We start from the raw sequence: 27297 nt of genomic DNA, 5'->3' as shown, positions 1-27297 counted from the left end.
CAAACAGGCTTATGAGAAAGATCATAACAGCCTTTGTACATATTTATTAATTCATAATATTCACGTCAGAGGCTGAATGATTTGAGGCAAGCAAGTGATGATCTGCACTTTGTCACTGTCAGCTTTACGGAAACGTATCAAGCATGTTGTTAGCGCCACCTACCGATACTGTTCTGTATTACAACTAAAGAACAAGGCAAGGCAACAAGATAATTTATTTGATCGTTTATTACATTTTTATTTAAAACCCCATCAATAGACAAAGATGAAAAACGAATAACCACATCGACAAGAAACCCGCATCGTAAAGTCATCAGGTTATTTATAGTAATGACAGAAAGTGTAAGATATAACATAAGATATTGATTCAACACTGTTAGAATGTCATGAACACGAATCATTGTATATTAACAACATTTTTACAAAATTAAACCAAGATCAACATGATCTTAATATGATACCATAAGTGGTAGTTTACTAATTTACGATGGAATGAATTTGTATTTCTGACTAAGTCGCAATTTCAGTCCACGCACATCAGTGCCACCTTGCGACAAACACCAGTACTGTGTCTCCATATACAAGGTTTCAACAATATACTAGTTTGCCATTACTCAAAAGAAAAAGAATTACCAGGCTGACGAATTGTATTGTCCTCAACCTGCCTTAAAATCAACAACAAACTTATCATACATTGCTACATCTACATGAATAACTACATACAATTCGACCCATTGAAAGCCCACATCGTTTATCAATATTTGCACTATACTTGTTGATTACAAAAATATGTTTGTCTTTATATAAAATCAAAAACAGAATGTTGAAATCGATTTTGCTGACTGATCATGACTTCCAGCACCACTTTCTTATATCTCTTAACCCATCTAGGTAGATGACATAGCATGAAAATAAAGTGTGTAACCTTGCCCCCCAGGATAGTGTTAAAAATGCAAAATTTTAAACGAGTCCTCAATGAATTGCAAATTTCTTTATTCACAATCACTTGTGTAACATAGGCCAACAATTCGATAGTCCTCTGACATCTTCATCAGGGCAATATGGACGAAACCTCGGGTCTTGTTTAACAAGTGGTTATGAAAAAAATTAAAGGACTTTGCCTACAATGTACCTCATGAAATCATTTATGAATACAGTCTATATGTATATCTTTTTTATGATAGAGAACCGCAATGTGACTGAGTGTGAATGCGAATGAACACTGGAAGAAAACGTACTAGTCTAACAACCCTCAATAGTGTTAAGAGTTAAAACTTTTTTCAACAGCGTCGGGGGCCGACATCGTCTACCAGATACCTTTGACCCAGTGTTGACGGCACACTTCAAAGAAGCCACGTGACAAGCTTCACTGGGTCAGTCTACTGAGGAAGACCAGAGTGACTGGTCGAAAGTTCTAGGTGAGTTCTAACTATTTTGTGTTGGACCAAAAGTTTTAACTCTAAACATGTAACTATCAACACAGAGGAACTTTCACAATAACTCTCAATAGTTATGTCTTACAGCAGAATGCAGTCCAGATGAGAAGTACATGACGTATGTAGTGTTTGTCCCTCACCACACAGAGCAGCGCTGGTTTCCCCTGTTCATGGTGGTTCCCGCCGGACAGTTGTAAGCTTTGGCAAACTCCTCAAAGTTCGACATGGAACCTATTACCCTGGAGAAATAAAAACAAACGCCCATTACAATCCAGTGCGATTGAGTCATTTGCGCTAACAATTTCTTTTTAAACAAGCCTATTTGTCACCTTAAGGAGAATCCTTCAGCGGAGCTCAGATGAGTCAGAGTACCGGACCAAACGTTGTGACTACACTACCTTACTGACAGCCAAAGGTGATTTTTTTTGCATGACCTAGGTATTTTAATACGTATTAGAATATGTGCATGAAGATCGAATACTTGAAGGGAGTTTCTCTACCAAGAAACTTCCGTGGACAATCTATAATTTCTTGCTGGAACAAAAGTAGACTTTGATCGTGACCGAGCTTAAAACTGTACAGCTCTAATGTAACTTAACTCAGCTTGTAAATGATTCACCCCCTTTGACAACATTCTAATATGTTTTTCAGCTAGAAAAGGAGCTTGGTAGAGACCGGTTCTGTACCTGAACTGTCCAGGACTGTGAACACCCTGCCAGGCACGCTCCGCACCCTGGGGCCGGTACTGGGAACATCTCAGCTGTGGAGACAGAAGAAGATATAAGACAGAAGCAAAAATAAAATATGCCTCAGAAATGAAGATTGATGGCTCAGAAAATAGGACGATCACTCTTTGCTGTCTATAATTGTGATAAATTGTTTGCTATCGACATAAATGAAACAGTTCGAGGAATGAGGTTAAAACTAACGACATAGAAATGCATTATTATGCATATTTAGTGCGTACAAATTTGCGATGGTTCACACTCACATTTGCGTAGTTGAGGAAGAACATCTGGTTCTGAGTCAGTCCGATCCCCGGAAGCAGAGGTTCCTCTTCCCCCCTCTCCGCCACCCACTCCCGATAGGCCTGCAGCAGGGACACGGCAATGAATGAATGAAGACCTTTACTGTACACACATACCCACTGGGTTAAGTACAGGTCACAACAAGAGAATTTAATACAGGTAACGTTACATAGTATATACATTGTCAACTACCTACAATTAAGCGAAATATGTTTCTTCTCATTTCTTAGTAATGGTAAAGAGGTAAGAACAGGTATGTTTTATGATAGAAGGTTTGTCTAAGTTCATTAGAAATATGAATGTATCTGTATAAAGAAGGGGAACATGGATTGTATCAGACTATAGAGATCTTCTCTCTCTCTCTCTCCCTCTCCCTCTCTCTCTCTCTCTTTGTTGGATAGTCTACATTCTGTTACAAAATGTTTCTCATTTTCAATTTTTCCTAGATCACAGTATCGTTGAAATATTCGTTGTTCCAGGGGAGTGCGATTATGTCTACCGGTAATATGAGGGGAACTCAGCTGCAAACAGCGCTACCTACACACCGTCCCGTGCGCAGCCGGCCGTACATACGTGCAATAATGATTGCCTTCATGACTAGTCATAAGGAGCCTCCCTGGGTTTATTACATTTGATGATGTGTGAGGAATTTGGGCGTTCGTTCGTCAAATGTGACGTCTTTTTTTGTAAAATGACGTACTTGTTTGACGCCTTTATCTGGCCTTACGCATAAAGCGTGGTGTTGAATGTATTTTTAATTACATTTGATGTTGTGAGGAATTTTGGCGTTCGTTCGATCGTCAATGTGACGTCTTTTGTTTGTAAAATGACGTACTTTGTTGACGCCTTTCTCTGGTCTTACGTCTAAGGCGTTTGTGTTCAATTCATTTTTTCAGGGTCATTCCATTTACTGAATTTGAAGCGTCTGATTCTCGTGATATTGTCATTCTGTATCTAACTAAAATCACCGTCGTAGGACTCAAACTACTACGGTTAGATTGTACATGTATATGTATATGTATAACATACCCTGAAAGATGCTTTCATTCCGCCATTGTCAGCTATGTTTTCTCCCTGTGTTCGATATCCGCTCAACTGAAGAAGGAAAATTAAATTCCAATAGTCACAACTTACTAATAGGCGTTCTTTTTGTTATAGTTAATTACACATTACAATAATCTAACAGATATGGGCATTCCACAGCAAGCTCTTTTTATATGGCATGGATATATAACTACACAATTGAAGGCACATTCTATCCGAACTAGATACACATGGTTTTGTATTTGCAAAAATCATGACAATTCAGATAAAAAGTGTGTAGAATTGGCACTTACGTTCTTTCCTGCTTCAGCGAAGTAGTAGTTGTCATACTGGTCGATGATGCACTGTCTTTTCTCGATGAAGTTTTCGATGGACGAGTTGCTCCACCACTGGTTCAAGTTCCCGTCTTTGTCGTACTTCCTTCCTGTGAGGTCAGAAGGGCAGTATTGCGTGTCAAACGTTATTTTGTGCTATTTGAGAGGATCCTAACAAAGACATTACAGGTCCGATGGTTTCCTTGTTTGACATAAGAGATATGAGAAACTTTATTAGCATTAGCAGACTCAAAAATCCAATGGCTAATCTATTTGCAGTGCAATATCAAATTTCTCGGAGAATTAAATGACTTGTAAAGAATATTCATATGGCAATTACATATGGCACCATTTACAATAGACAATTTTGAAATTACAGAAACCAAATTACTGATGTACATATGATTAAAAGGTACATATTGACTCATTTATTACAGAGATTTGTTATAGAGTAGTGTTGCTTGGTAGAAGAAAGATCGTTTCAGGGTCTCCGTTCGACATTATTTTGTTTCCGACAAATGTAAGTGTGATGAAATGGTAAAATTTCATATAAAACACGTTGAAATTCATGTAGATTTTTTTAACATGAAAGTTCATTTTTTGTCGGTGGCCAACATTTTACATTGAGTTAAAACTTTGTTCCAATACTTAATCTATCATGTTAGATCAAAATTTTATCCCTGTATAATGTCGCAGCTTTTGTGTACATAGAAATTTTTTTTACAAAATTATCTAGGCGTTCAGACTCAGACTCGTTCATTATCTGCTGACCTTGGTCGTCGAACCCGTGTGTGATCTCATGCCCTATGACGACGCCGATGGCCCCGTAACTCAGGTACATCGGTACGTCTGTACCCCAGTAGAACGGGAACTGTAGTTCTCCGGCAGGGAAGCCTGGGGAGCGAATAATGGCATGAGATGGAGATAGCAAAGGTAAGCAAGGACATTATACTGTATAATGTCCTCGGTATAAGATACCTAATGCATTCGTTATAAGGAGACTAATGTCTTTATAAACTTTCTATGCAAATATCCTACCGACAAATTCAACCTAACTTCATTTTCTAGACCTCTTTTCTAGAACTTGCTGTCACGAAGTACCGTAGTGTCATTATCAATAGATAGCTTTAAACAATGTTAAGAGTTAGATTTTCAAGGATTAGGTGTAAGTCGTTCGGTGTAATGAAGCCAGCTGCCGCCGCGCCGCCTGCCTGTGAAGCTGGAGTGTTACGCCGAATGGCGGTTATACCGGCTATACAGATACAGTCTTTCATATCGTTAAGGTACACGTAAGCTTATATGAAGCCAATTATATTGGATTATCATTGTCGACACCACAAATGTCATCGCCTTCAGATGCTATGAACTGGAACTGACCCTTTTTCATTCCGCTGCTCTACTATTACCGGGGGGGGGGGCAATAAGAATAGTTACTTACGAATCTGGTTCTTGCTGCGGAGGTAGAATGCGTTCACTGTGGTTGGAGCAGTAGACCAGCTAGAAAGACACAACAGACAGTTAGTGAACACAAGCGACCATGTACAACACATTGTCTTTTTCACCTTTCCCAATGCACTCCATGAAACTCGGATACTTGACTACGGACACTGGACTAGTTTAATGAAAACACAACACGGTGCAGTAGTGGCGACCACAGTAGTTACATAGCGATAGAAAAGTCAAGATGGCAAGGCAATGAAACACGAATATAAATAGGTCTTCAAGCTACCTGCTTTGGTTGATTGGAGCCCGTAGATAGGCGAACCCTGACTGGGCTGTGTATTGGAGATACCGGATAACATTCCCGAAGTAGTCATCAGCACTGGTGTTCAGCTAGGGTAACATCATAACACAGTTTAGATGGCAATGTCATATTTTTTAATGTCCGAACCTCTTGGCAATATGGAAAGGTTTAGATTTAAATGGATAAATAAAATCATTGCTTTCAATCCGATACACGGGATGTATAAGGAATTCACAAGAAAAGGCATCAACCGTATACCATTAACATGTAAGCTATTTTTGTTTGGTTTAAACTCATATCTACATGTATATCTAGTGTATATTAGACTTTCTCACCGCCTGAAAGTCATTGTCCAACTCTGTAGTGTTCAACATCCACTCGGGGTAGCCGACTTTCGGGTCGATCGCGTCAGCCTGAAACAGCGAAATGTCTACATTGTATGTTGGAGAATATTTGAGGAAGATTGTTGTTACCACCAATTACACCTACAATGCAAGCAGACAGCTATATCATGTACATGATAGTTACTATAGTATAGTTCGCTATAATATATCATGATACTACATGAAATAAATACCCTATCATGCAGATACAAACCTTTTCTTTTGCGACGATTTTGTCCTCCTCAGCCATCCAATCCAGCTCGTCAACCTGCTTCTTAAATGCGTCACGAACTCTTTCAATCATGTTTATTACCTGTAGTTGAGAAATAGGAACAGGTTAATACCCGATTTATTTTCCTTGGAGAAAAGAGACAAGAAAATTTTCCCCTAGCCCTAACCCCGCCTTCGTTGAACTACGTACACATTCAATTGCTGTACTGAAAACATGATAGTTTTATGAAAATGAACGTATATAGAATATAGCCTGGATGCCAGACCCATATAGCACATGGGCCCAAAGTAATATGCAGTGTGCACACTGGATAACTTTGGGCCTAGCTATAGTGTGCTATGGGTCTGGCTTCCAGGCTATACAGACGGTTGGCTGGACACCTACGTGAGAAATGTTTATGTAAATACAGTTCTAATCTTTTGCCACATACAGAATATGAGCTTCAAAGAAAAAAGCAAGCAAAAATCATGTTTACCTGTGTTTTCTTATCGGCTGAGAAGTATGAGTTGACATATTTGTATCCTAGCGGGGCGCCGAAGTTCCCCTCCACGTAACTGCTGCAGGTCTTCCACCGCGGGTTGACCTGGTCAGCCCCTGACAGGACCTGGTTGTACGCGAACACCATGTCACGGAACTGTTTCCCAAGGTTGTTGATGCGGTTCCGAACGATGCGCCACACCATGTAGTTAGCAATGGTTCTGTAGGGAAAAGGAGAAAATGTTCACTAAGAAGGTATCATTTGCTTTAATGCATAATGTTTACCTTCGCATATGGTCTGCCCGGTTCATTCTTACTCAAGCACATTCAGTAATATAGTGACAGGAGTCTAAATCCCTTTTGTTGTAAAGTTGCAACATGATGTAACCCAGCACTAGTTACCATGTTACTACTCTAGTCATTTATCTACATACTGAGTTGAAACCACACTATCCCAATTGTATATTGACCCCCGGCCCATGCAGCAAAAATTCCCAAAATTCTGACGAAAAATCTTTACTGCAAGGGCCCTGGGCTGATTTTCTATCCATCCAGAAAATAAAGGACTCGTCTTGGGGCTTGTTTCTGCAGTTTTAAATGCCCAAAGTATGAAATACTGATAAATGTGCTAATGTGAAGCAATGAAAAGTGAAATGTTTCAGTATCACAAAGATTGCCTTATTTACATGTATAATATTTTCAGGTTTGCTGCCCTGAAATCGCATTGGATGCCTTCAAAACAGCATTTTCATCTTATCATATGTTCAGCTGTTGCCCCACCTGTTATCCCAGATCGTGTCGGGTGAGAAGACCTCTCTGCTGAGGTTCATGAGGTACGGCGGTGCCTGGACGATGACTGGCTCGGACTCGTCTAACACGGTGGTTTCGTTAAAGAGATAGGCATCAGCAAGTGTGTTCAGGTACTGGAGCCAGTCAACCTACGGGTAGAAATGGGTACTTTTAAAATTGTTTCTGTTTCAAAATGTAACTTTACAGATGCGTGATCTCATTAGTGACAGAAAGGTGGGGTCTTGTGGTGTAACGGCAGAACATTCGGTTCAGAACCAAGAGGTCCCGGGTTCGAATCCTGCCAAGTCACACCAACCTTGTGTCCTTGGGAAAGGCACTTAACACGACTTTCCTCACTTCACTCATGTGAAAATGAGTATGCCAGAATGATCATTATCAAAACCAAACCAACCATGTATCGCCCCCCAGTCTCTGATTGGTAATAATATTGGACTCTTAAAAAAACAGGCAAGGAATTTGTGTATGAATGAAACTGTCTTTAGAAGCAAGAAGTTGAACCTATACATAGTAGTTTACATACGTCTGTGTAGTTGTAGTACGCTATCACTAATATTATTTCTGCTTTATCCACGACCTGTACTTAGCTAACCTGTACTTCTTCATCTAACGTATACGTCGTGGTAACAATTCAAAGGTGATAAAATAGGATGATAATGCATTTTGTTCTGGCATTTTCACACCTCCTGGGTCCTCTATTTTATCAGCATGGGTTACTCACCTCCGGAGCGATGTTGGCTTGCATTTCCCCAACAGTCATCTTGTTGTACAGGTTCTCACTCTCCCGTCTGTCTTCAGATGGAACCATAATCTACACACACGGGATGAAAGAACAAACGTTAGACATTTCTGTACCAGGGACCAATCTAGATCGTTAAACGGTCTCCATATGAGTGCACTACGGGAGGCATACCAAAAAGTGTTCAGGACAATTGTTGTCCCTGCTAAGACCTGCTAAAAGCCCTTGTTCCTGAACATATAGACGCGCGGCGGGTGACACGCCAGTCAAAATCCCAGCACAAAAATACGATCTGGTTATCCTGGTCTCCCACACCGTCAATCATTAGAGAACTTTTGTACCATCAATTGTTGCAAATTGAACTTTGGAACAGTCTTCTGAGGGAGATTTCTATGATCAGGGACGGAAAGAGATTTAAATGTGAAGTTAATTCTTTCCTCGGCGCAAAACTCCGACAGCGTTCTGTCTAGGCAGTCCGGCTGCTAATGCTTAGCGAGTGCAAAAATAGATTTTAAAAAGACCTCCTACCTCAGCGAGGAACGTCTCCAATGCCAAGGTCTTGTTCATCTCTTCTCTAACAGTAGAGACGTTGGCACCCAGAGCAGTGGCAGCAGACACCATCAGTTCAAAGTATGCCTGCTTTTGCTGATTATAAAATAAAAGTATTCTATGACGCAACAATAAATTAAGTAGGTAACAATATCAATTACTTGAAAGATTGATTACAACTACTATTTGATATGAGTGCATTTTTTTCTTTCGACGTGACTGACATTTTGTTCAAAAGTGTGTATATTTGAACTTTATTGTTTTTACACTTCTCGATCAATAATGTCCAGTCTCTAATCCTTTATCGTCTATCGCCAATATACCCTGGTTAATATAAAGCATGATATTTTTGACTGAACGTTGAGAACTGAAAATTGAGAACTGAAAGTTGACGACTTATCTTAAAACTTACCCTAGAGTAATTCTCATCTATGTAGTAGTCCCTCCCCAGTCCTAGTGACGGCTGATCCACAGTGATGATTCTCAGAGATGAGTTCTTGGAGTCTACGGACACGCTGGCTTCTATGAAGATATCGTTGTTGTAGGCTCTAAGGGCCAACATGGTGGCCAAGATGTCAAATTTGCTCTCATCGAAGTTAGGGTCAATCACTGGCCATTGGAGGGGACCATTGAGGAAGTCAGTCAGGGGTTTGGTCCCCCGCTGTTCAATCGTTTCTAATGAGAAAAAAGACCATAGTAACGTTGAAGATATCTAAAGGCTGTTACATTGTGAAAGTGTGTTGTGATGTGATGTACAATGTCTTTACTTGCTTGTATTATTGTTGAAAACCTTGTTTCTTATACCAATATTCTGTGTGTACAATAGCAGAACAAAACTGCAGTTTATAGTTTTATTAAGAAAATCAGCCTCACAGCATGAGATACATGTATAACAAGCTGAATTGCACTGATTTGTACAATCATTATGTGGCAGAATATTAACATTACATGCAAAACAAAGAAAACTCAAGCAAAGCTATACAAAATGCCTAACTATGGGCAAAGCAAACTCTATGGCCTCAACTGTCTGTTTACCTAAGTACAGTATACTTCTGTATAATGTCCTTGCCTTACCTAAGTCCATACAAGACCGATAGACGTCCTTGGCCTTTTTGACGGCTTCGATCTCATCGTCTGCCGTGGGCTCTTCGAGAATATCTGAAACAAAAGTTCACATGTCACCTTAGAGGTCTATAAAACTCAGGTCACCATAGGAAAAAGCATTAATGACGGAAGGAAGCCGTAAGTAGTCATTCTGAAAACGGCTTGATATCATCCGTAGGTGGCAAATCTTTCCCCTAGAGGCAGATGTGTCCTTAACGACATGTCTGTGTACGTCTCTAAGTGCCCATCATCGGAACCAAATGTAGAGAGGATTTACACCTACGCACGTCGACGCGTCTTCGTGGATCTATGGATCTTCTTTTAGTAGAATGTCACTGCGAGTATGACTGTACGTTGACCTTAAGTATAAATATTGGTGAAGTATTTAAAAGTTCTAACCTATGGCAATGTACTTCACCTTCTCCCTCAACACACTTATATGTGTACCATATGGACTGTACCATGTATGTTTAGTACTTACCTCTGACGATGTACTGTACCCTCTCCCTCAGCACACTTATATGTGTACCATGTGTGTTAGTACTCACCTTTGACGATGTACTGTACCCTCTCCCTCAACACACTTATATGTGTACCATGTGTGTTCAGTACTCACCTCTGACGATGTACTGTACCCTCTCCCTCAGCACACTTATATGTGTACCATGTGTGTTCAGTACTCACCTCTGACGATGTACTGTACCCTCTCCCTCAGCACACTTATATGCGTACCATGTGTGTTCAGTACTCACCTCTGACGATGTACTGTACCCTCTCCCTCAGCACACTGTACATGCTCCAGCTTGAGGACGTGTCTGGAATCGGGTTGTTCTTCTTCCAGCCTCCGACAGCGAACTCGAAAAAGTTGTCACACGGGTCCACATCGGGATCCATGTTGTCGATTAGAAACCCAGCTAGGCATGATGAAATGATGTTTTTTATTGAGACATTCAGTGTACTTTGTCCCTTATCAAACTTATAGCGAATGGCATGGAATACCGTACATATGGTAATGAATTTTACTCTCTCTCACAGTTAGTTACTGTATTAAAATTCTCTGTCTAAAATGTCTGTTTTCCGTCCCTTGCATTGTCAAGGTCAAAGACACATGAAGTTTCTTAATTTTTTTAATAGCATTTTTTTATTATTTGTGACCGGATATATATCAGCATAACTTACCTGTACTTGCGCATTCTCGTGTGTTGCAAAATTCCACTTCTGGAAAATAAGCCAGAGCAAAGTATTAACTGTAGGAGTGCCTGCATGTTACTTCAACAATTGCGCTTTATTGTGCTATTTTAGTATAATATATTAATGTATATATTAATTGTGTAAATGGGATGTCACGCAATTTTTATTGTTTGTAAGATATAAGATTTATTGATAGACAGTCAATCAGTAGTTTGTGTCTAAATTATATTAGTTGTTCTTATAATCATTGTATGGAGGAACATAGCTATTGACAGATCTGATTGATTAGTTTGTTTGTTATGTAGTTGACACAGTTTTCCCCCAAACACGCCACACGAGCACATGATACATTGTAACTAATCCTGTAAACGCCCAAAGCACACCACAAAAAACGTCACGCTCGGATACAAAGATCATTTAATGACGCAAAAGATACAGTTACCGACGCAAGTAACCCTTTCTTCCATATCAGCTTTATCTCTAAGAATACATTTCAAATAACCAAACCGTTCAGCAAATTTTGCGGTTTAAACCATTATAACGGTTACACATTTAGTTTAAATACGTGACGCTCGGATACAAAGCTCATTTGGTGACGCAAACGATAAAATTACCAAAGCAAGTAACCCTTTCTTCTCTATCAGCTTTATCTCTGGATATTTCAAATAGCCAAACCGTTCAGGAAATGTTTTGATGAAAACCGTTACAACGGCTACACATTTAGTTTGAAAACGTGAGCAGCGTACAATGACTGTTCTGTTGAAAACATGTCAAGGCCTGTTGATGGCAGTTTATCATTAACCTGGTTCTTAGCGTGGGTAAGCACGAGTAACATAATGCAAACTTATGTAACGTGGCGTCAAGAGTCCTTGAGACTTGGTGTATTTGTCTTTTTTTTCTTCTTTTAACTTTAAGAAATTCCAAAGACGATTCACAGTTTCCACGACGATTATGTGTCTCTGTTGTTGTGATTGTTTGATCTAACCCTCAGTATCGTTACGTGCGTATAGACTTCTGTCAGTTTGGCAGCTTTGGCTGCTTGACTTCGCTTTAAAATGACGTGATCACAAACAATGTATGTATGCAGTCATTTTGGACATTGTTTGGGTAGGAGAAGTACTGATTTGCGTCAATAGCAAGGTTCCGTAGTGACTTGTTCTTAAAACACGTAAATTGTATTGACCAAATATTAGTTTTTACATGATACATGCGTCAGTCTTCTTGCAGATACTGACAGACTCTAATCCGAGTATTTGACAAGTAGGCGAGGTTTCCAAAGTGATTAAAGTGTTAACGTTACTAGTGACGCTTGTGAAAAAAGTAGGAAACGCCTTTTTCAAATTATTAATCTTATCTATATGCCTTGTGTTTCAACATTGCTAACTAGAGGCTATGAATTTTTTTTTCAAATTTCAGAACGAGCCAACTACCAAAACTGTAACATATAAGGAGGGAAAAGATATTTTTATAGCTAGATTAATGACTTTGGTAGAGCTGGTATCAGTTTTATTTGAAAAGCATTTTTGAAAAAGCAGCCTCTCTTGGCTACATTTCACTATCTTTTAGCGTACTAACAATGTCAGTAAACATCTAGCTGTGATAAAAGACCTGTTGAGTTGTTTACGGCGAAGGGTTTACCATTGTTGTTCCAAACATATAACTAAGTACCCTATTAATTTGCATGTGGAAAACCTCAACAAACATCGATCGCTCATATCAAGTCTGATCTTGATAATGTAAGAATTGGCTTTTATCCAACTGATATTGGCTAGCACCAAAGATATTATCGTGACCTCCAGGCGGATCTAAATTTGGCGTGCCTGGGTGAGAACCATTACACCTGGCGACCGAGAAATGTTGATGGTCAGCAAATTATGAGATAATGCTACGTTAACTTTGTTAAGGTGAATATGTACTCAACTGATACCCTAGCAGGTGCAACGTTGTTTAAAAACACTTAACAGTTTTCAAAATTACCCGTGATAGTTGTCGAAGTGTTTTCAGTTATTTCATGAAGTTAGTATCAAATTATCTTCATCTTGTTTTGCAGTGCTGAGTCTTCTTTTAGTTCTAACTACAATTTTAAGTTTGGTTTAGTGTTTATGTAAGAGTGATGGGCCCAAAATCGTCTTACGTAAACCCCCCACCCCCAACAAACAAAAGTTAAAACGAAATGTTACCTTCTGAAGCGGATGACGCTTTTTGGCTGGCTAGCACGGCGATGGCCACAACACCTGCTACCGTCACGATTATCAACACCACGATGAGGATGACCTCTCGGGTAGACAGACCACCGCTCTTCTTAAACTCCACGCCGTCATCCCGCTCAGCGTCGCCGTTTAGATACTTAGTGGAAGAAGAAGGGGCCATGTTGGCGGTTATCAGTGACTGTACCGGCCGGTTGCAGGGTGCGGTGTGCGTCTGATGACCGGGTGAAAGTCCCTTTTACCTGTACTATGTACACACGCTGTTGGACTCTGATCTGTACACCTCAACATCTCAGGGGTTACGCCCCTTGTGCTATGTTTATCCCTCTGACATATATTGGCCGCCTTCACTTCACAGACACAGTTGTTCTCTGCTAAATACGCAGTAACTTATTGATAAGTGTAGAAAATCGACCTACAGCATTTCTTGAAAATTTTTAGAATTTGATCAATCTTGTCAGGTGAGAAATTAATACTTGTAGTGGGGTCGCGTGGCGTAATGGCAGAGTTCTCTACTCGGAACCAAGAGGTCCCGGGTTCGAGTCCTGACATGCCACTGATCTTGTGTCCTTGGGAAAGGCACTTTACACGACTTTCCTCACTTCGCTCTCAGGTGAAAATGAGTATTGTATTGTCCCCTGTGTTGGTGGCGGCATTAATATAAGCTGTAATCACAAGACGTGGTGATGACACAATCAATTTTTTTTCATGTTGGAATATAAAAAAAAATTAATCCTTCGAAGAATCAGACTCCAGGGCCATCTACGTACAAGGCTGAGGGATCCGAGTATATGCAGAACTGTCACTGTTTGCATTTGTTATTACACACTATGCAAATATGCACGGCGGTTTACGTCAAATTGCAACTTGACTCCTCTTCATTATGTTTACCGTCAGCTCAGCGAGAGCCGTCAGAACGCTTTGTTGGATTAACTTGTTCTGGTTCATTTGAATCCGTTGGTTCAGTGAACGACATTAGACAAGCCCCAAATCGAATAGCATTTTAAAGGAATGTTATTGTTGGACTGCCATTGTGCTAAACATTGGCCTTGCCTGTTTTTTGGGTAAACGCTATCGTTACTTTGTATGTCTTCTCAGTGCTCGACACAACGTATGCTTAACAATACACTACTTGTGTTCTATTGCTGAATAGCGGTAAATGTTAATCAATGTTAATGGAATCTAAAGTCGTGATATTAGTGATCTTCCCGGATTTAGACTCTTATTTGTACATGTATAATGCGTAAGTCCTGATGATATTTGAAGGACGTGTTTGTGACTTTATGTACAGAAACTGTAATTCAGCACTGGTGCTGCGAAGGTTTTTATTTTATATTTAATAAACCATTCTCTCCCACACACACATACATCTGATCACCAAAGCGCATCAAATCAAGATATGTAGTTTACACGGTTGGGAGGTTGACAGGTTAAAAGGCCAACGCCCTTGAATGGGGCCGGGTCAAGGCTGCTGAGGTTCAGAAATGTCACACCTTGTCTCGTTTTACCACCTGTCGTGCTAGTCTGAGAAACCTCCAAATCCGATAAGAACACTGGATCAAACAAAAGGCGTGCGTTTTGCAGCATCACAGATCACAGTACTTATCACTCGTATGTTGGCACCATGATTTGATTCTCGAAACGTAGCCCAATCTATCTTTGTCCACAAAAGAAGCGGTGTTATAAGCTCATTGGTCAGAATGTATGAAATGGGGCATTTTTTTCAAAGCTGATTTAGAATACTATGTATGGTTTTGGTTTTCCTTTTAATGCCCACGATTATCATATTGATCATTCTGGCATACTCATTTTCACCTGAGTGAAGTGAGGAATGTCGTGTTAAATGCCTTTCCCAAGGGCACAAGATCAGTGACAAGGTAGGATTTGAACCCGGGACATCTTGGTTCCGAGCCGAATACTCTGCCGTTACGCCACACAACGTCCCCACGACAAGGTGGTAATTTTATGGTGAGAAAAAAACCTTGAAAACTTATACTATACAGGCTACATGGATGCGCCGATCGTTGATAAGATAATGGAGCATGAAAAGAGACGGTTTCACAAATTGTCGTCAGAAGTTCCGACTCTTAAAAACAGACTGAGTGAAAACAGAAACACGTGTCCGCAGCAGGCGACGAGACGTTGTCCCGGACCACCCATTGCACCTGTCGGGCACGATTCTCCTCACTCCCGCCAACTTTGCCCTCAGAGTCTACCCAACCCGATATAATACAAGTATCTCTGTTGTATTAAAGGCATCCAATGCGGCTTCAGGGCAGCAAAACTGGAAATATTCTGAATAAGGCAATCTTTGTGATATTGACACATGCTGCTTCACATTAGCACATTTGAGTCAGTATTTCGTACTTTTGGCATTTAAAACTGCAGAAACAAGCCCCAAGATGAGTTCTTAATTCTTTGGGTTGCACGCTGAAGTCAGACCAGGGCCCTCCCAGTCAATTTTCCGTCAGAATGTTGGGTATTTTTGCTCCATGAGGGTTGCAATATACATTGAGACAGTGTGATTTTTGCTCAGTATGCAAATAAATGGCTAGTATATTGGCTTTGAAAAATCGGGTTTCCAAGCCCTAAAAACTGCAATTTTGGCGCTTATGTGTCGCTTGAGATCCAGACTGTCTTGTTAATTTCCGTGTTTTTTCAGAGCTGCCTACGTGAGAACAGTGCTTCAGCGCTGTTGGTACCAGGCCCTACGGGACCCAGAATTTTAATAGGCATATCACATAACTTGTGTTAACAGAAACCATCGGCCGGGCCGCTGCCAAGGGCATGGGGTTAAATGGGGCAACACCATACAAGCACGTTATCGGAATAGCTTTTATCTGCGAACGTGCCAAACCTTTCGTTTGAGGTAAACAGATCAAACTCAAAACAACAACAACCATGCATATGTTTTCCCTACTTTGGAGGTGGTATATTTATCCCGTGTTTACGTATTGAACACAAACTGTCAGACGATTAAAGCTTAGGGCACAGGTGGAGATAGTGACCGGTTACTAATCGCCTTAACATTAGAGATAGTCTCACGTTACAGCTTTGGGGAATCTGTTTTCCTAACCAACATGTTTTTAAGTGAGCGCCCCTCAATCTTATCTATTTACAATGGAGTGTGGCTAATCGCCTCTAATCCAAACGTTTTAATTTCAGAGAAATTATTTTTGAATAGTACATTATTAGATGTCATTTGCATAGAGCATGGGCACAAAAATGGATACACATATCATTAAGCCCTCACAACAAAAGAGTCCCAAACTACAGTAAGTATCAGTGGCTTGGTTCTTTGTTCTAACACTAAAGCAGTTAAAATTGTGACGTCAAACTTTGTCTGCACGTAGCGAAGACAACACCCTGTCAGGGGACCGTAATTATAGCGCTTGGAGAAAGCGAACCACTGACCCTTGACGTATTTGCCAAATTATAGCCAGCCCTCCGGTCCATCAAAGCAAAATAAGTCCGAAGAAACGACACGGACGAGAAGTAGAAGCCGAAATGCACATCTTACCTTGTTGTCGAGGATTTGCAGACCCATGTCCCTATGAGAACAACCCTGGCCGACGATTAAACGGATTGTGACACTCTTTGTTTACGCTAAGCGCTGCCTGTTTACAGTGAGACCTGTTGGCTTCAGCGGCAGCATTGTCAGATAAGCCCCGATCTACCACGCGGTGCATCCCGCACCCCTCACCGCGTCGGGCCTTGCCATAAATAATGTGTACCTTATGTCGACGGCGACCCCTACACTACACCTCTACAGGAAGTATTGCTTAATGGAGCTGGACTTTCACACGAAAACGGTCGCCCTGTCTCGTCAGGATGTCAGGAATCAAGTAGGCAGTTCTGGTAGCTTCTGGAATGTTAGATATGTCTACTGTCCTGACGAGTGTTGTTAGCGATAGATTTGGCTGTGAAACCATTCAATATTATACATCGTCTTTCTTCTCAGAAAAACTATCATGAAGGAAATTCGTTATGCTTTTTAATTCTTTGATACTAGACGGTCTAAAAAATTGAAATCTCTTGCTTGCTTTGGTAGAAAAAGTTGGGAAAATCTTTGATACAAAGATCTATAATGTCGACTCCATATCAGCAAGCGTAAAGGATATGAATCCATGGATATACAAGGTAACTTTGAAAAGTTTGCCTGTACTACACAACTACATAACTTCAGAATAATGACTGTTATCTGTATCACCTAAGAACATACCTCGCATATCTGGAAGGACTCGGCATCCCCGGGCATTGAGGCGTATCTTGGCAAACACTCCTTCTTTAGAAGAGGTTCATTGTCTCAGTATCCGGTCAGAGTCTATCGTCAGGTGGTCACCGTTATACTGTTCCCTCCTTGGGACATGTTAATCTGGTTAGCAGAAAGGGATCTGACCCACAAGCACCTATGTGAACCCTATTCACAACTGCTGGCCCCTGTGTCACCAGAACTCATGCAATCACACACATCTAACGCCTGGGGACAGGTATTTTTCGGAAATTAGCCGGGGCAACAAGTGGAAAGATTCACAGATAAAATTTCTTTAAATAGAAAAGCTGTGTGTTCTGTACACAATCGTCTCAGTGAATATCATGATTATGAAAATTGCCATCACCGAAGATCAGCCATTCTTGTCAAGTTGACTCGCTCACTCGTATGATTACATTTCAGCGCATACATGACATATCTCTACATTTGATCGGAAACTGCCACTGATCCAACATTGTTTGCGTACCTCAAACAGGTTCTATTGAATGAGAGATTGATATCATTTTGATAAGACATGTGCTTGGCATTCAGCTTTAGTTAGTATACGTAAAGCTCCCTTGCCAAGTCAACCATGAGCACCTTGCACTGATAAAGATGAGTACGTGTGGGGTTAGCCTCCTGTGCAGGCCTCCGGGCGGGTGGAAGTTTTCATACTGCGTTTCTAGTTATTCGTAGACTTTTTATGTACCCACCACGGAGCCTGCTTCCATTCGGCACGGGAAAAAAGCGTAATTAAAAATCACTCTAGACAAATTGGTATGGACTTTCATGGCGGGTACAAACCTTCTCTGGGCGGCCGGTTGTAGGATGACCGGCAAACAAGGACGCGTTGAAATTCTACGAAACGCAGTATGAAAACTCCCACCCGCCCGGAGGCCTGCACAGGAGACTAACCACACACGTACTCATCTTTATCAGTGCAAGGTGCTCATGGTTGACTTGGCAAGGGAGCTTTACGTAAACTAACTAAAGCTGAATGCCAAGCACGTGTCTTATCAAATGATATCAATCTCTCATTCAATACAACCTGTTTGAGGTACGCAAACAATGTTGGATCAGTGGCAGTTTCCGATCAAATGTAGAGATATGTCATGTATGCGCTGAAATGTAATCATATGAGTGAGCGAGTTAACAGTGACAAGAATGGATGATCTTAGGTGTGTGGTTCGGTGGGGGGATGGACAGCACCATTCACCAATTTCAAACTTCCCATAATGCCTAGTAACGGTTACGGATATGACGTAAGACCACCCCCTCCCCTTTCCTCCATGTAATATTTCCAACAAGTTCTATCGTCAAACTGGTCAACTATTGTTTTGAATTATTTCTCTAGTATAAAGCGCATGCCATAATTGCATTTTTGTTGGAATTAGAGAAAATGACGTACCTTCTTTGTTCTAATATACGTAATGCGACCGTGCGAGTAGGAGAGTCTTCGGTAGAAGGTGGAACGATAGAAGGTATGTCATTTTCTCTAATTCCAACAAAAATGCAATTATGGCATGCGCTTTATACGAGAGAAATAATTCAAAACTATAGTTGACCAGTTTGTCGATAGAACTTGTTGGAAATATTACATCGAGGAAGGGGGAGGGGGTGGTCTTACGTCATATCCGTGACCGTTACTAGGCATTATGGGAAGTGTGAAATTGGTGAATGGATGTTGATCTCTCCGAACGTGAGCCTGAATGCAAATACATTCTGGCAGGGCGCCAACTCACTTTACAAACAAAATCTTAGGAAGAGACCTTCAACTGTTCAGGCACACACATGACCATCTGTACAAAGGGTCAACTACAACAGGTTAGGACGGGTACCGGTTGTCAGGTCCATGAGTAGAAGTCATCAGTCGTTGGACAACATACGTAAGTACGCCCAGCGTGCTTCTGATTAGGATCTGCTGGGAATCCACGATTGTCGGACACCGAGCTGAAGGTCACTGACTAGTGCTAAGGCCATGTTGATTTGATTGTATGGATGACATTCGCGCGCGTATGAATTTCGTCCGTTTCAAAAAAAAAATTTTCGACCATACTGTAAATCGTACAAAATATATGTCGTATGTTGCAAAACAAGTATTGGAAAACGATACTAATGTCATATAGAATGCCGAAATCAATTCAGAAAAAGAAGAAAGTGCATGTGAAAAAATGAGAATGAAGAGTCAATTATTATTCGCCGTAGAGATATACCATACTCTGTGTGTTTAGTCATTTGTTCAAACTTTATTACCACGCAGATTTCATAATGAAGGAACCTTTTTTTGCCTTACTTTTTTTTATTCGCACATTCGCGTCAGTTTTGAGGTTCCCAGAGGATGTCATCCATATAATCAAATCAACATGGCCTAAAGATTTACACTGCAGCTATGCCGGAGGGGGATAGGGTTGCCCCGGTCTGCCCATACTGGGCCGTGGGGTTAGGCTTGAATTAGGCTTGAATTCCTGTTTTGACGAGTTTGGCATTAGAACCTGGCGTCGGGTGGCGTAGTGGTAGAGCGTTCGACTATGAAACGGAGAGACCCGGGTTCGATCCCGAGTTGTACCCGGGACATGCGCCCCGACGTTGTGCCCTTGGGAAAGGCATTTTACACGACTTTCCTCACTCCACCCAGGTGTGAATAGGTACCTAACTTCGGTTGGGGAAAGTCGTATTGAGGTCACCTCTTGCGACAGTCAGGCACAGACCCTTGCGACAGTTTCACAATAGTGTGTGGAGCAATTATATCTATCATTATTATAAGGTGATTGTAAACCCTGCATCAATTCAGCCCTACGAAGACTACAATTGCACGGGTAATGATTGACCAGTAAACCGACCTTTTTGTGTCATATAAAATTGCTCTGGTTCTTTCAGGCGTTTCGAGACGGTCCTCGGACATTTCTAGAAAATGTTTGATGCTAGTCAAGGATAAATACGTTGTTTTAAAGTATTGAATATCTGTACGCTGTCACACGTTGTGGATAAATGAACTTATGTATTTTAAGTAGAAAACTGTTGAGTGAGTGATAGCAAAATGGGATGGATAGATAGATAGATAAATAAAATGTAAAGCACAAGGAAAAGATATTTTGTGACTTGACAGTAGCTAAGAAGGAGCAACACTAAAAAGCCCGACAGCTGGACTTGGTGACGTAGTCATGTAGCTGCCACACAGCGGACTCCGCTGGACCTTTAACATTTTCCAACGTGTCGTCTGATAATGACGTCATGAATACACTAACCTGGCATCTGTGCCAAGACACATCACGGTAAAGGTGACAACAGGGAGATCAGAGCACCCGGGGACAACACGCATCAAGTGTCAAACCACCGCCAAGTTTACTTCGTTCCGCCCTTGGCCTTGCTAAGGTAGGCGAATTCCACAACAGTGCTCAAGCCAGATGGGACACCTACTTCTAGATGTGTAGCTTTATAGGTTTGATTCCCGAATCGGACGACTTATAATGTAATTATGTTTACCGAAGGAAAACATATTGTTTTTACTCGGTTTCTTCCTCCTCTTCTCTAGCTTCCAAACACTAACCTCTGACCTGACCAATTGCATGATTTGTTGACGTCTGCCACCATGGTGACTGGTGTTGGGTTACATAATGTTGCAATTTCATGGTCTGCTCTACTCCTGTCCCCATACACTAGTAGTACATGTATGTGAATGTGTTTGAGTAAAAATTAACAGGGCAGACCATGTCCGAAGGTAAACATTATGCATTTGCTTTCCAAATGTTACTTCTCTAGTTATAAGAGTATCATGTAACATACATCAATCATGTAATGAGAACTAAACATTTTCACATTTTCCAATCTATAGGTTTTGTTGCAAATATAACACTTCTTTCAAATTGGTGCCTAGGAGCCAAAATATTCTGACTGTCCTCTTTTAGAGAAGCTCTTACGAGACGATATCGAAGCATCTACCTGAAAATGTCTAAACTTGAGAAAATGAATACAAAGACATACGTACGGGAAAGTATGTTATATTTCCTCCATATGTTGACAGTCGGCGTGGAGAGCTGTCATTATTTACTTCTAGTGTTTGTATCTATAGATACTGTCATCTTCTGAGTCATAACGCTTTTCATAAACATTATAAACATTCATAATTCATAAACATCAACCGATTCCACTTCTAAAACAACCTATGGTATTGAAAACAAACATTGCCATATTGGCCCGAAGAACACATCCTTAGGATACTCTAACCCAATCTGCAAGTTACCAATATTACATACATTCGCATTCTCAATGTGTTAACATTTCTCTACCGGTTGCACATCTCATTTCTCTACCTAAAATATTCCTAAACTTCATAGGTGGAGCTTTGGTTCTGTCATCTTCATTTTAAACTTTCCTTTTTCCGTTAGTATCTGCTGCCTGACTGATATTTGTCTCTCCTGACAGTTACGTGGATTTCTGCTGGTTACATGCACAGTCCGACCCTGGCGCCGTCCCCGGACACACACATCAGCCCGTCCGTACACGGGCAGTGCCAGAAGCGGTGCTTTCCGTCCAGCGGGTACGGCAGCTCCTCCGCCTTGACGTGGCACGGCTCTCCCCTCTTCCCCATGGTCTTGCAGACGTACACGGCACCTAGCGGGCTCCAGCGGGAACAGCAGCTGTCCCTGGTCCCGCCAGCGATGCACTGAACGTCATTTTCGCATACCTGGGAGGAACAGAGATATAATTGTTAATCACTCTATATTCGTCATACTTTATATATATAATTTCGCGGTTTTCACGGTCACTTCTGTACCGCGAATTTATTTTATTTTATTTCATGAAGTTTTACAACATTTGTGGAAGGATTGACATAACAGGTGACTATCACCTCTTCAAGATGTCAAACCTGAGACCAGAATGTAAGGTTTGAACCACTCACACAGGGAAGGTCCCCTACTCTTTTCGATAAGTGCGGTGCACGTGGGTTCTTTAACGTACGTGGGGTGTTGCTCTCCCAAACACGGGACCTCCATTTAACCTCCTACCCGAGGGACGTCCCTAGCCAAAGCTAGGTACTCACTTCCACCTGAGTGAAGTGAGGAAAGTCGTGTAAAGTGCCTTTCCCAAGAACACAAGATCGGTGGCATCGGGCAGGATTCGAACCCGGGACCTCTTGGATCTGATAATGATGAGCCGAACACTCTACCGTTACGCACACGACCCTACTTTACATGAGAACTGTGCCAACGAACCCATCTGCGCTGCAAACTTCTCATTATGAATCACATGGAAAATAGATGATGAGCCACTGGATTCACTCTAACGACCCAACTGTGGCCCAATTAAATATTACGAAAGTCCTAAAGGAGGACAGGTCATCGAAAATTTAATCCTGTTTTTTTGACAGATGAGGGAGTATCTGGAGATTGGAGGAGACAGGCACAGGTGGTAGTCCTGTATGAGATGGAGAGAAAATCTAGTTCAACACCTGGGTCCTACAGGGTCAAGGACTGTGAGTCTAAAAAGACTGGAGTCACGGTCAGTTAAGGGAGGGTTCCTCCGTGGGAGTGACAATACCCTGGAATACTCTTCTTTCATTTTGAGGCAGCCACCTTCAACTAGCTGAAGATTCTGCTGCCTTTTCGTAGCTAATACGAGATGAGGTTCACTAGGCCTTCATCCAGGAAAGTCGTGTAAAGTGCCTTCCCAAGATCGGTGACATGGCAGGGTTCGAACCCGGGACCTCTTGGTTCCGAGCCGAACGCTCTGTCGTTACGCCACACGACCGCACACTCTCATAATTATGATGACAGTGACATATGGCAACATGGCACTTGCACTGTCTGATGGTTGTATTTGCCGATCAGTTTTAAATTTATCATAAATCAACAGTTAATGACCACTGTCTCCATCTATTCGTACAGATTTTTGTGAGTCACAGTGTGGCTTTTGCTAATAATTCACGTCAGGTTAAACCCACAGAATACTGAAAAGAGCCGAACTAAGTTTGTTGAAAGGTCAGATATAGGTTGGGTTTTTTTTTCAGAAAGCTACGAAAAGTTCAAAGTTCAGAATTTTGTTTGACATTTGGGACTTATTTAAAGTCTTAACATGCTCGTTGGCGACACATTAAGGTACGTAATGGTAAGGCTCCATCTACGTTTGATGACACTTTAGAGACAGCGGTGTCGTTATCTTAATGTACAAGACAGCAGGTATGACGTCTCAAAGAATGAAACATATTTTCACCGTCTTCGAACAGATTGTGGCAACTTTAAGAAGCTTGTGTCTGGGAAAAGTCTATGAGAATGGAGGTGGTGTGTTTGTTAATCTGAACCTATTTTATCAACAGTCCATACCAAACCTTACTGGCGTAGCAGCATGCTATGACGATTCTGTTATTAGTTCAAATAGAGCAGGGTCCCAGCGGGGCGTAATGGCAAATTTAGCGGGGGCCAAAAATTGCATGAAATTAAGAGCGGAACGCCGCGTTGAAGATTGGGCACTCCTCTTGTGTGGGTGATGGCACGGTGTTAGGTGCAGAGACGGTCCCGCTGACACAAAGAGGGCGGCGGGAGAACATGAAGCAATTTTACGCTGAGCTGAACGTGAGTCGGCATCTTTCACGCCCTTGCCAGCTGACTTTTAGACAAAAGAAATTCGCAACAACAAAAAAGGGTTTTAGTACAAAAGGCAGGAAACTGCCGAGAAAACCTGTTGAACTCAATGTGCCATTTGCAGACCCGAACGCACCAAAAGAAAGAAAGACTTCAACCGACATACAGAACTTTCAGATGTTATGTTTGGTAAAGGATATAGGTTAGTAACCCGCACTGACCGTCTCTGTATTTAAAGATTCTCTTCCATTGTATACAAGATAATTTCCCTAGTTCTAGAATTTTAAATAGAAAAGAAAAAATTCACATTCCTTATGAAACCCGTACTATAAGTTCCATATGTTCTTACATTTACAACTGTCTTAAGAAGAGAAGAAGCAGAACCTGTACATATGTAATACAATGTACAATGATGGCCTTTCGTTCATTTAAAACAACTTACTGCTTTGTATGATTCGTATAACCCACGTAAAAGCTACCTTTGTTAACGCGTTGCTACCGTCTGTTGTTAAATATTATTCAGTTACCAGGGCTAGCTCTTTATAATAGCCTCTGGTTATAGATAATTTTATACAGCCTAATAAGCCATATCAATCATATCTTCATGTTATAACCCTAAAACTAAATTTCGGTTGACATCAAATTGCTTCAGCACTAATAGAAGTTGTGTAGGGGTAACACAATATTTGACAAAACAACTCAAAATAGGCAAAAAATCCTAATCAGTACTTAAAACTACTGAGAGCGCAAGTTATACTTAAACATTTCTTTACATTTTTTGAGTGCCATTTCTAATGTAGACAAGGCAAAAAATTGCTTTATTTCTCAAAATCCTGTGAATTCGGACCAAATCTGTAGCAACAGATTGCACTTCGTACGCACAACACTGATCTTACGGACACCCAGGTACAAACACACCCATTTGAAAACTGCGATTAAAACGATTGCGATTCCATACTCATTTAACCACCTGTTAACAAATATGTCGTTTCCAAACCTTCCGAATTCCAATCTCCTTATAAATCAAGTTGAAAGAAACAACTCCGTGGAACTATGATAAGAATGAATTCAAAGAAATCTATAAGCCTTTCTATTCAAATTCAAAACACAAAGAACACTACAAGTATACAGAATACACAAAGTACCTATGCTTGTTATTTCTCTAGAGTAAACGTGTACAGGGTGGAAAGAAATATTCAATATCCCACAAAAGTACAAATGTTTGAGGTACATATTCCTTAACTATGAGTAACAGCAAATCTATTATTTTATCACGTTCTATTATTCGTGAAACTCCGTACTTACCCCAGTGATGACAGCTCCGGATACTAAGGTTAAGCTTGCTGCTAGGATCACAGCAAAGTAAAGTTGTCTTTGCCTCATCGTGACCAGTCGTCTGAGGGTTTTCATCAGAAGCGTCTCCTTGTAGCAGTGTCGATCTCGACTCTCTCTTAATGACACTCAGCTCTGTCCCTCGTATATAAAGCTCATATATAAATGGGGCATCATTGATTTGTGACATCTTCGCGGGAATATGAATGACACGCCCACGTCATATTCGAGAAAAGACGTGTCCCAACCAGATGCTGACTCAAAGGACACATTGTAAAGAACGCGGAAACTTCAGACACTGGCCGGGCTGTGAGTTAACTGACGTTGGAATCACCAGGATACCTATTATGTCATGATCAAAAGAAGCCAGTGTTACGTGTTTTTTTAAAGTTATGGCCATGTTGATTTGAATATATGGATGACATCCGCGCGCGCATGAATTTTCGGCCGTTTCCAAAAAAAAGTTTTCAATCATACTGTAAATCGTACAAAAAAAGTTGCAAAATGAGCAAATAAGTACCGTAATTTGCAAAATTATATATTGGAAAACGATACCAATGTCGTAGAATGCCAAAATCAAACGAAAAATACGCAAATGTAAAGATTTGAATTTGAAGAGTAGATTAGTCGCCATACCATACTCTGTGTCACTTGTTCAACCTCCATGAACACGTAGATTTCATAATGAAAGCAACTTTTTTTTGCCAAACTTTTTTATTACTTGCACGCTCGCATCAGTTTTGAGGTTCCCAGAGGATGTCATCCATATAATCAAATCAACATGGCCTGATGGATATGGGCATTAACAATTGACGCACAACATAAGCAGCTGCTTTTAGATTCTGTGTCATAGCTTCAATCATTGAACTAAGAAACGATAACTCCAAACATCCCCAGAATACCCACGTCATTTATGTCATGTCCCGACTCCATATCTACGTACTTAGGCCAATATATATATGCAGTGAACAACAAAAGAGAGAAAGTATTGTAACAGATAGTAACGCCTAACGCACATCATGTCATACGCCGTTTACGTTCATATTCCTGTAGTAATACTAGTAATCTCTTAGAATAGACTTGATTGAATTGTTCACATTGTCATCGATGCCATACATTGTACCGTGTACGACTGTCGAGCAATAAAGTTCATTCATTCATTCATTTGACATTTATGACTCGTGTGTTACATCAGACACGCACTACCATGGCAGCTGGCTCTAGATTTTGTTCCACCGACGCAAATTGTATTTGATAACTTGAATGTTTCAGTCATAATTATTTCAAAGTGAAAACCTGTACACTCACAATGCCCGACGCGTGCACTTAACTACCATTAGCTTTTTCACTTATTTTTAGCAAATTTGACATTCGAATGAGCACAATTCTAATAGAACCTTTATGCTTAATAAGTCACATAAATATAATTTTTGTTGGCTTAATTTTCTTTCTCGTTCGTTATCAAGATAGTAATTAACGTTATCCTATGAAAACGGCCAACAATGTCTTGATTGCAAAGGTAAACGGATACTAGCAAACCATAGTTACAACATTGAAAGCAGCCAATAGAGACGTTAACCTTTCTTCCTTGACGAAAATTCATTTAACCATTTTCCTTCCAACGAATTACGAGCTAATGTTGTGAATTGCGGCAAATCATCATTCTGTTAAAGGCTCTCTGATGGCTAAAAAAAGCCGCGTAATTTTTCTGGAAAATTATTCTCCCTAGTTGGCCTACTGTTTCAGAACACTGAGGGGATCATGTGAAAACTTAATAAAAAAAAACTAGAAAGGCCAACATTTGCTCGAGAGCAAATACAGCATATTTCAGTCCATTTAACCCCTTCCAATTCCAAAATGGACTGTTCTATATCAAACTT

General features: G+C 40.8%; 2 protein-coding genes across 2 annotated transcripts; both read right to left on the bottom strand.

Annotated features, from left to right (window-relative positions):
- Positions 1 to 1490: 1490 nt before the first annotated feature.
- On the bottom strand, positions 1491 to 17698 carry LOC109464577 (phosphate-regulating neutral endopeptidase-like). The gene is made up of 20 exons (XM_019761582.1): positions 17478 to 17698; positions 13229 to 13394; positions 11037 to 11075; positions 10610 to 10771; positions 9828 to 9911; positions 9166 to 9428; positions 8733 to 8849; positions 8187 to 8276; positions 7439 to 7596; positions 6657 to 6879; positions 6164 to 6262; positions 5902 to 5979; positions 5552 to 5655; positions 5261 to 5319; positions 4594 to 4716; positions 3802 to 3932; positions 3494 to 3559; positions 2428 to 2526; positions 2123 to 2196; positions 1491 to 1675 (listed from the first exon to the last, which is right to left on the bottom strand). Exons 1-20 carry the CDS (start codon positions 17511 to 17513, stop codon positions 1573 to 1575), a joined length of 2274 nt encoding a protein of 757 aa, XP_019617141.1. The 5' UTR covers positions 17514 to 17698; the 3' UTR covers positions 1491 to 1572.
- A 3685-nt stretch (positions 17699 to 21383) lies between these two features.
- Positions 21384 to 25643, bottom strand: LOC109464600 (prokineticin Bo8-like). Its single transcript, XM_019761608.1, has 2 exons — positions 25391 to 25643; positions 21384 to 22191 (listed from the first exon to the last, which is right to left on the bottom strand). The coding sequence occupies exons 1-2, from the start codon at positions 25493 to 25495 to the stop codon at positions 21949 to 21951; spliced, it is 348 nt and encodes a 115-aa protein (XP_019617167.1). The 5' UTR covers positions 25496 to 25643; the 3' UTR covers positions 21384 to 21948.
- Positions 25644 to 27297: the final 1654 nt, after the last annotated feature.

Source organism: Branchiostoma belcheri, unplaced genomic scaffold (genome assembly GCF_001625305.1).
Source record: "Branchiostoma belcheri isolate BF01 breed outbred unplaced genomic scaffold, Haploidv18h27 scaffold14, whole genome shotgun sequence".
NCBI classification, from domain to species: Eukaryota; Metazoa; Chordata; class Leptocardii; order Amphioxiformes; family Branchiostomatidae; genus Branchiostoma; species Branchiostoma belcheri.
Note: the sequence above shows the minus strand (reverse complement) of the source record. Positions and strands in the feature narration are given on the sequence as shown.

Bases quoted from the DNA above. Each gene is read 5' to 3' on its own strand.
- LOC109464600 (XM_019761608.1), bottom strand. From the start codon at position 25,495: ATGAAAACCCTCAGACGACTGGTCACGATGAGGCAAAGACAACTTTAC. The intron at 22,192-25,390 runs GTAAGTACGGAG...TGTTCCTCCCAG, and splicing joins CCGGAGCTGTCATCACTGGG to GTATGCGAAAATGACGTTCA.
- LOC109464577 (XM_019761582.1), bottom strand. From the start codon at position 17,513: ATGCCCGGGGATGCCGAGTCCTTCCAGATATGCGAG. The intron at 9,912-10,609 runs GTGAGTACTGAA...CTTTTGTTTCAG, and splicing joins GGTACAGTACATCGTCAGAG to ATATTCTCGAAGAGCCCACG. The intron at 3,933-4,593 runs GTCAGCAGATAA...CTGACCTCACAG, and splicing joins ACACGGGTTCGACGACCAAG to GAAGGAAGTACGACAAAGAC.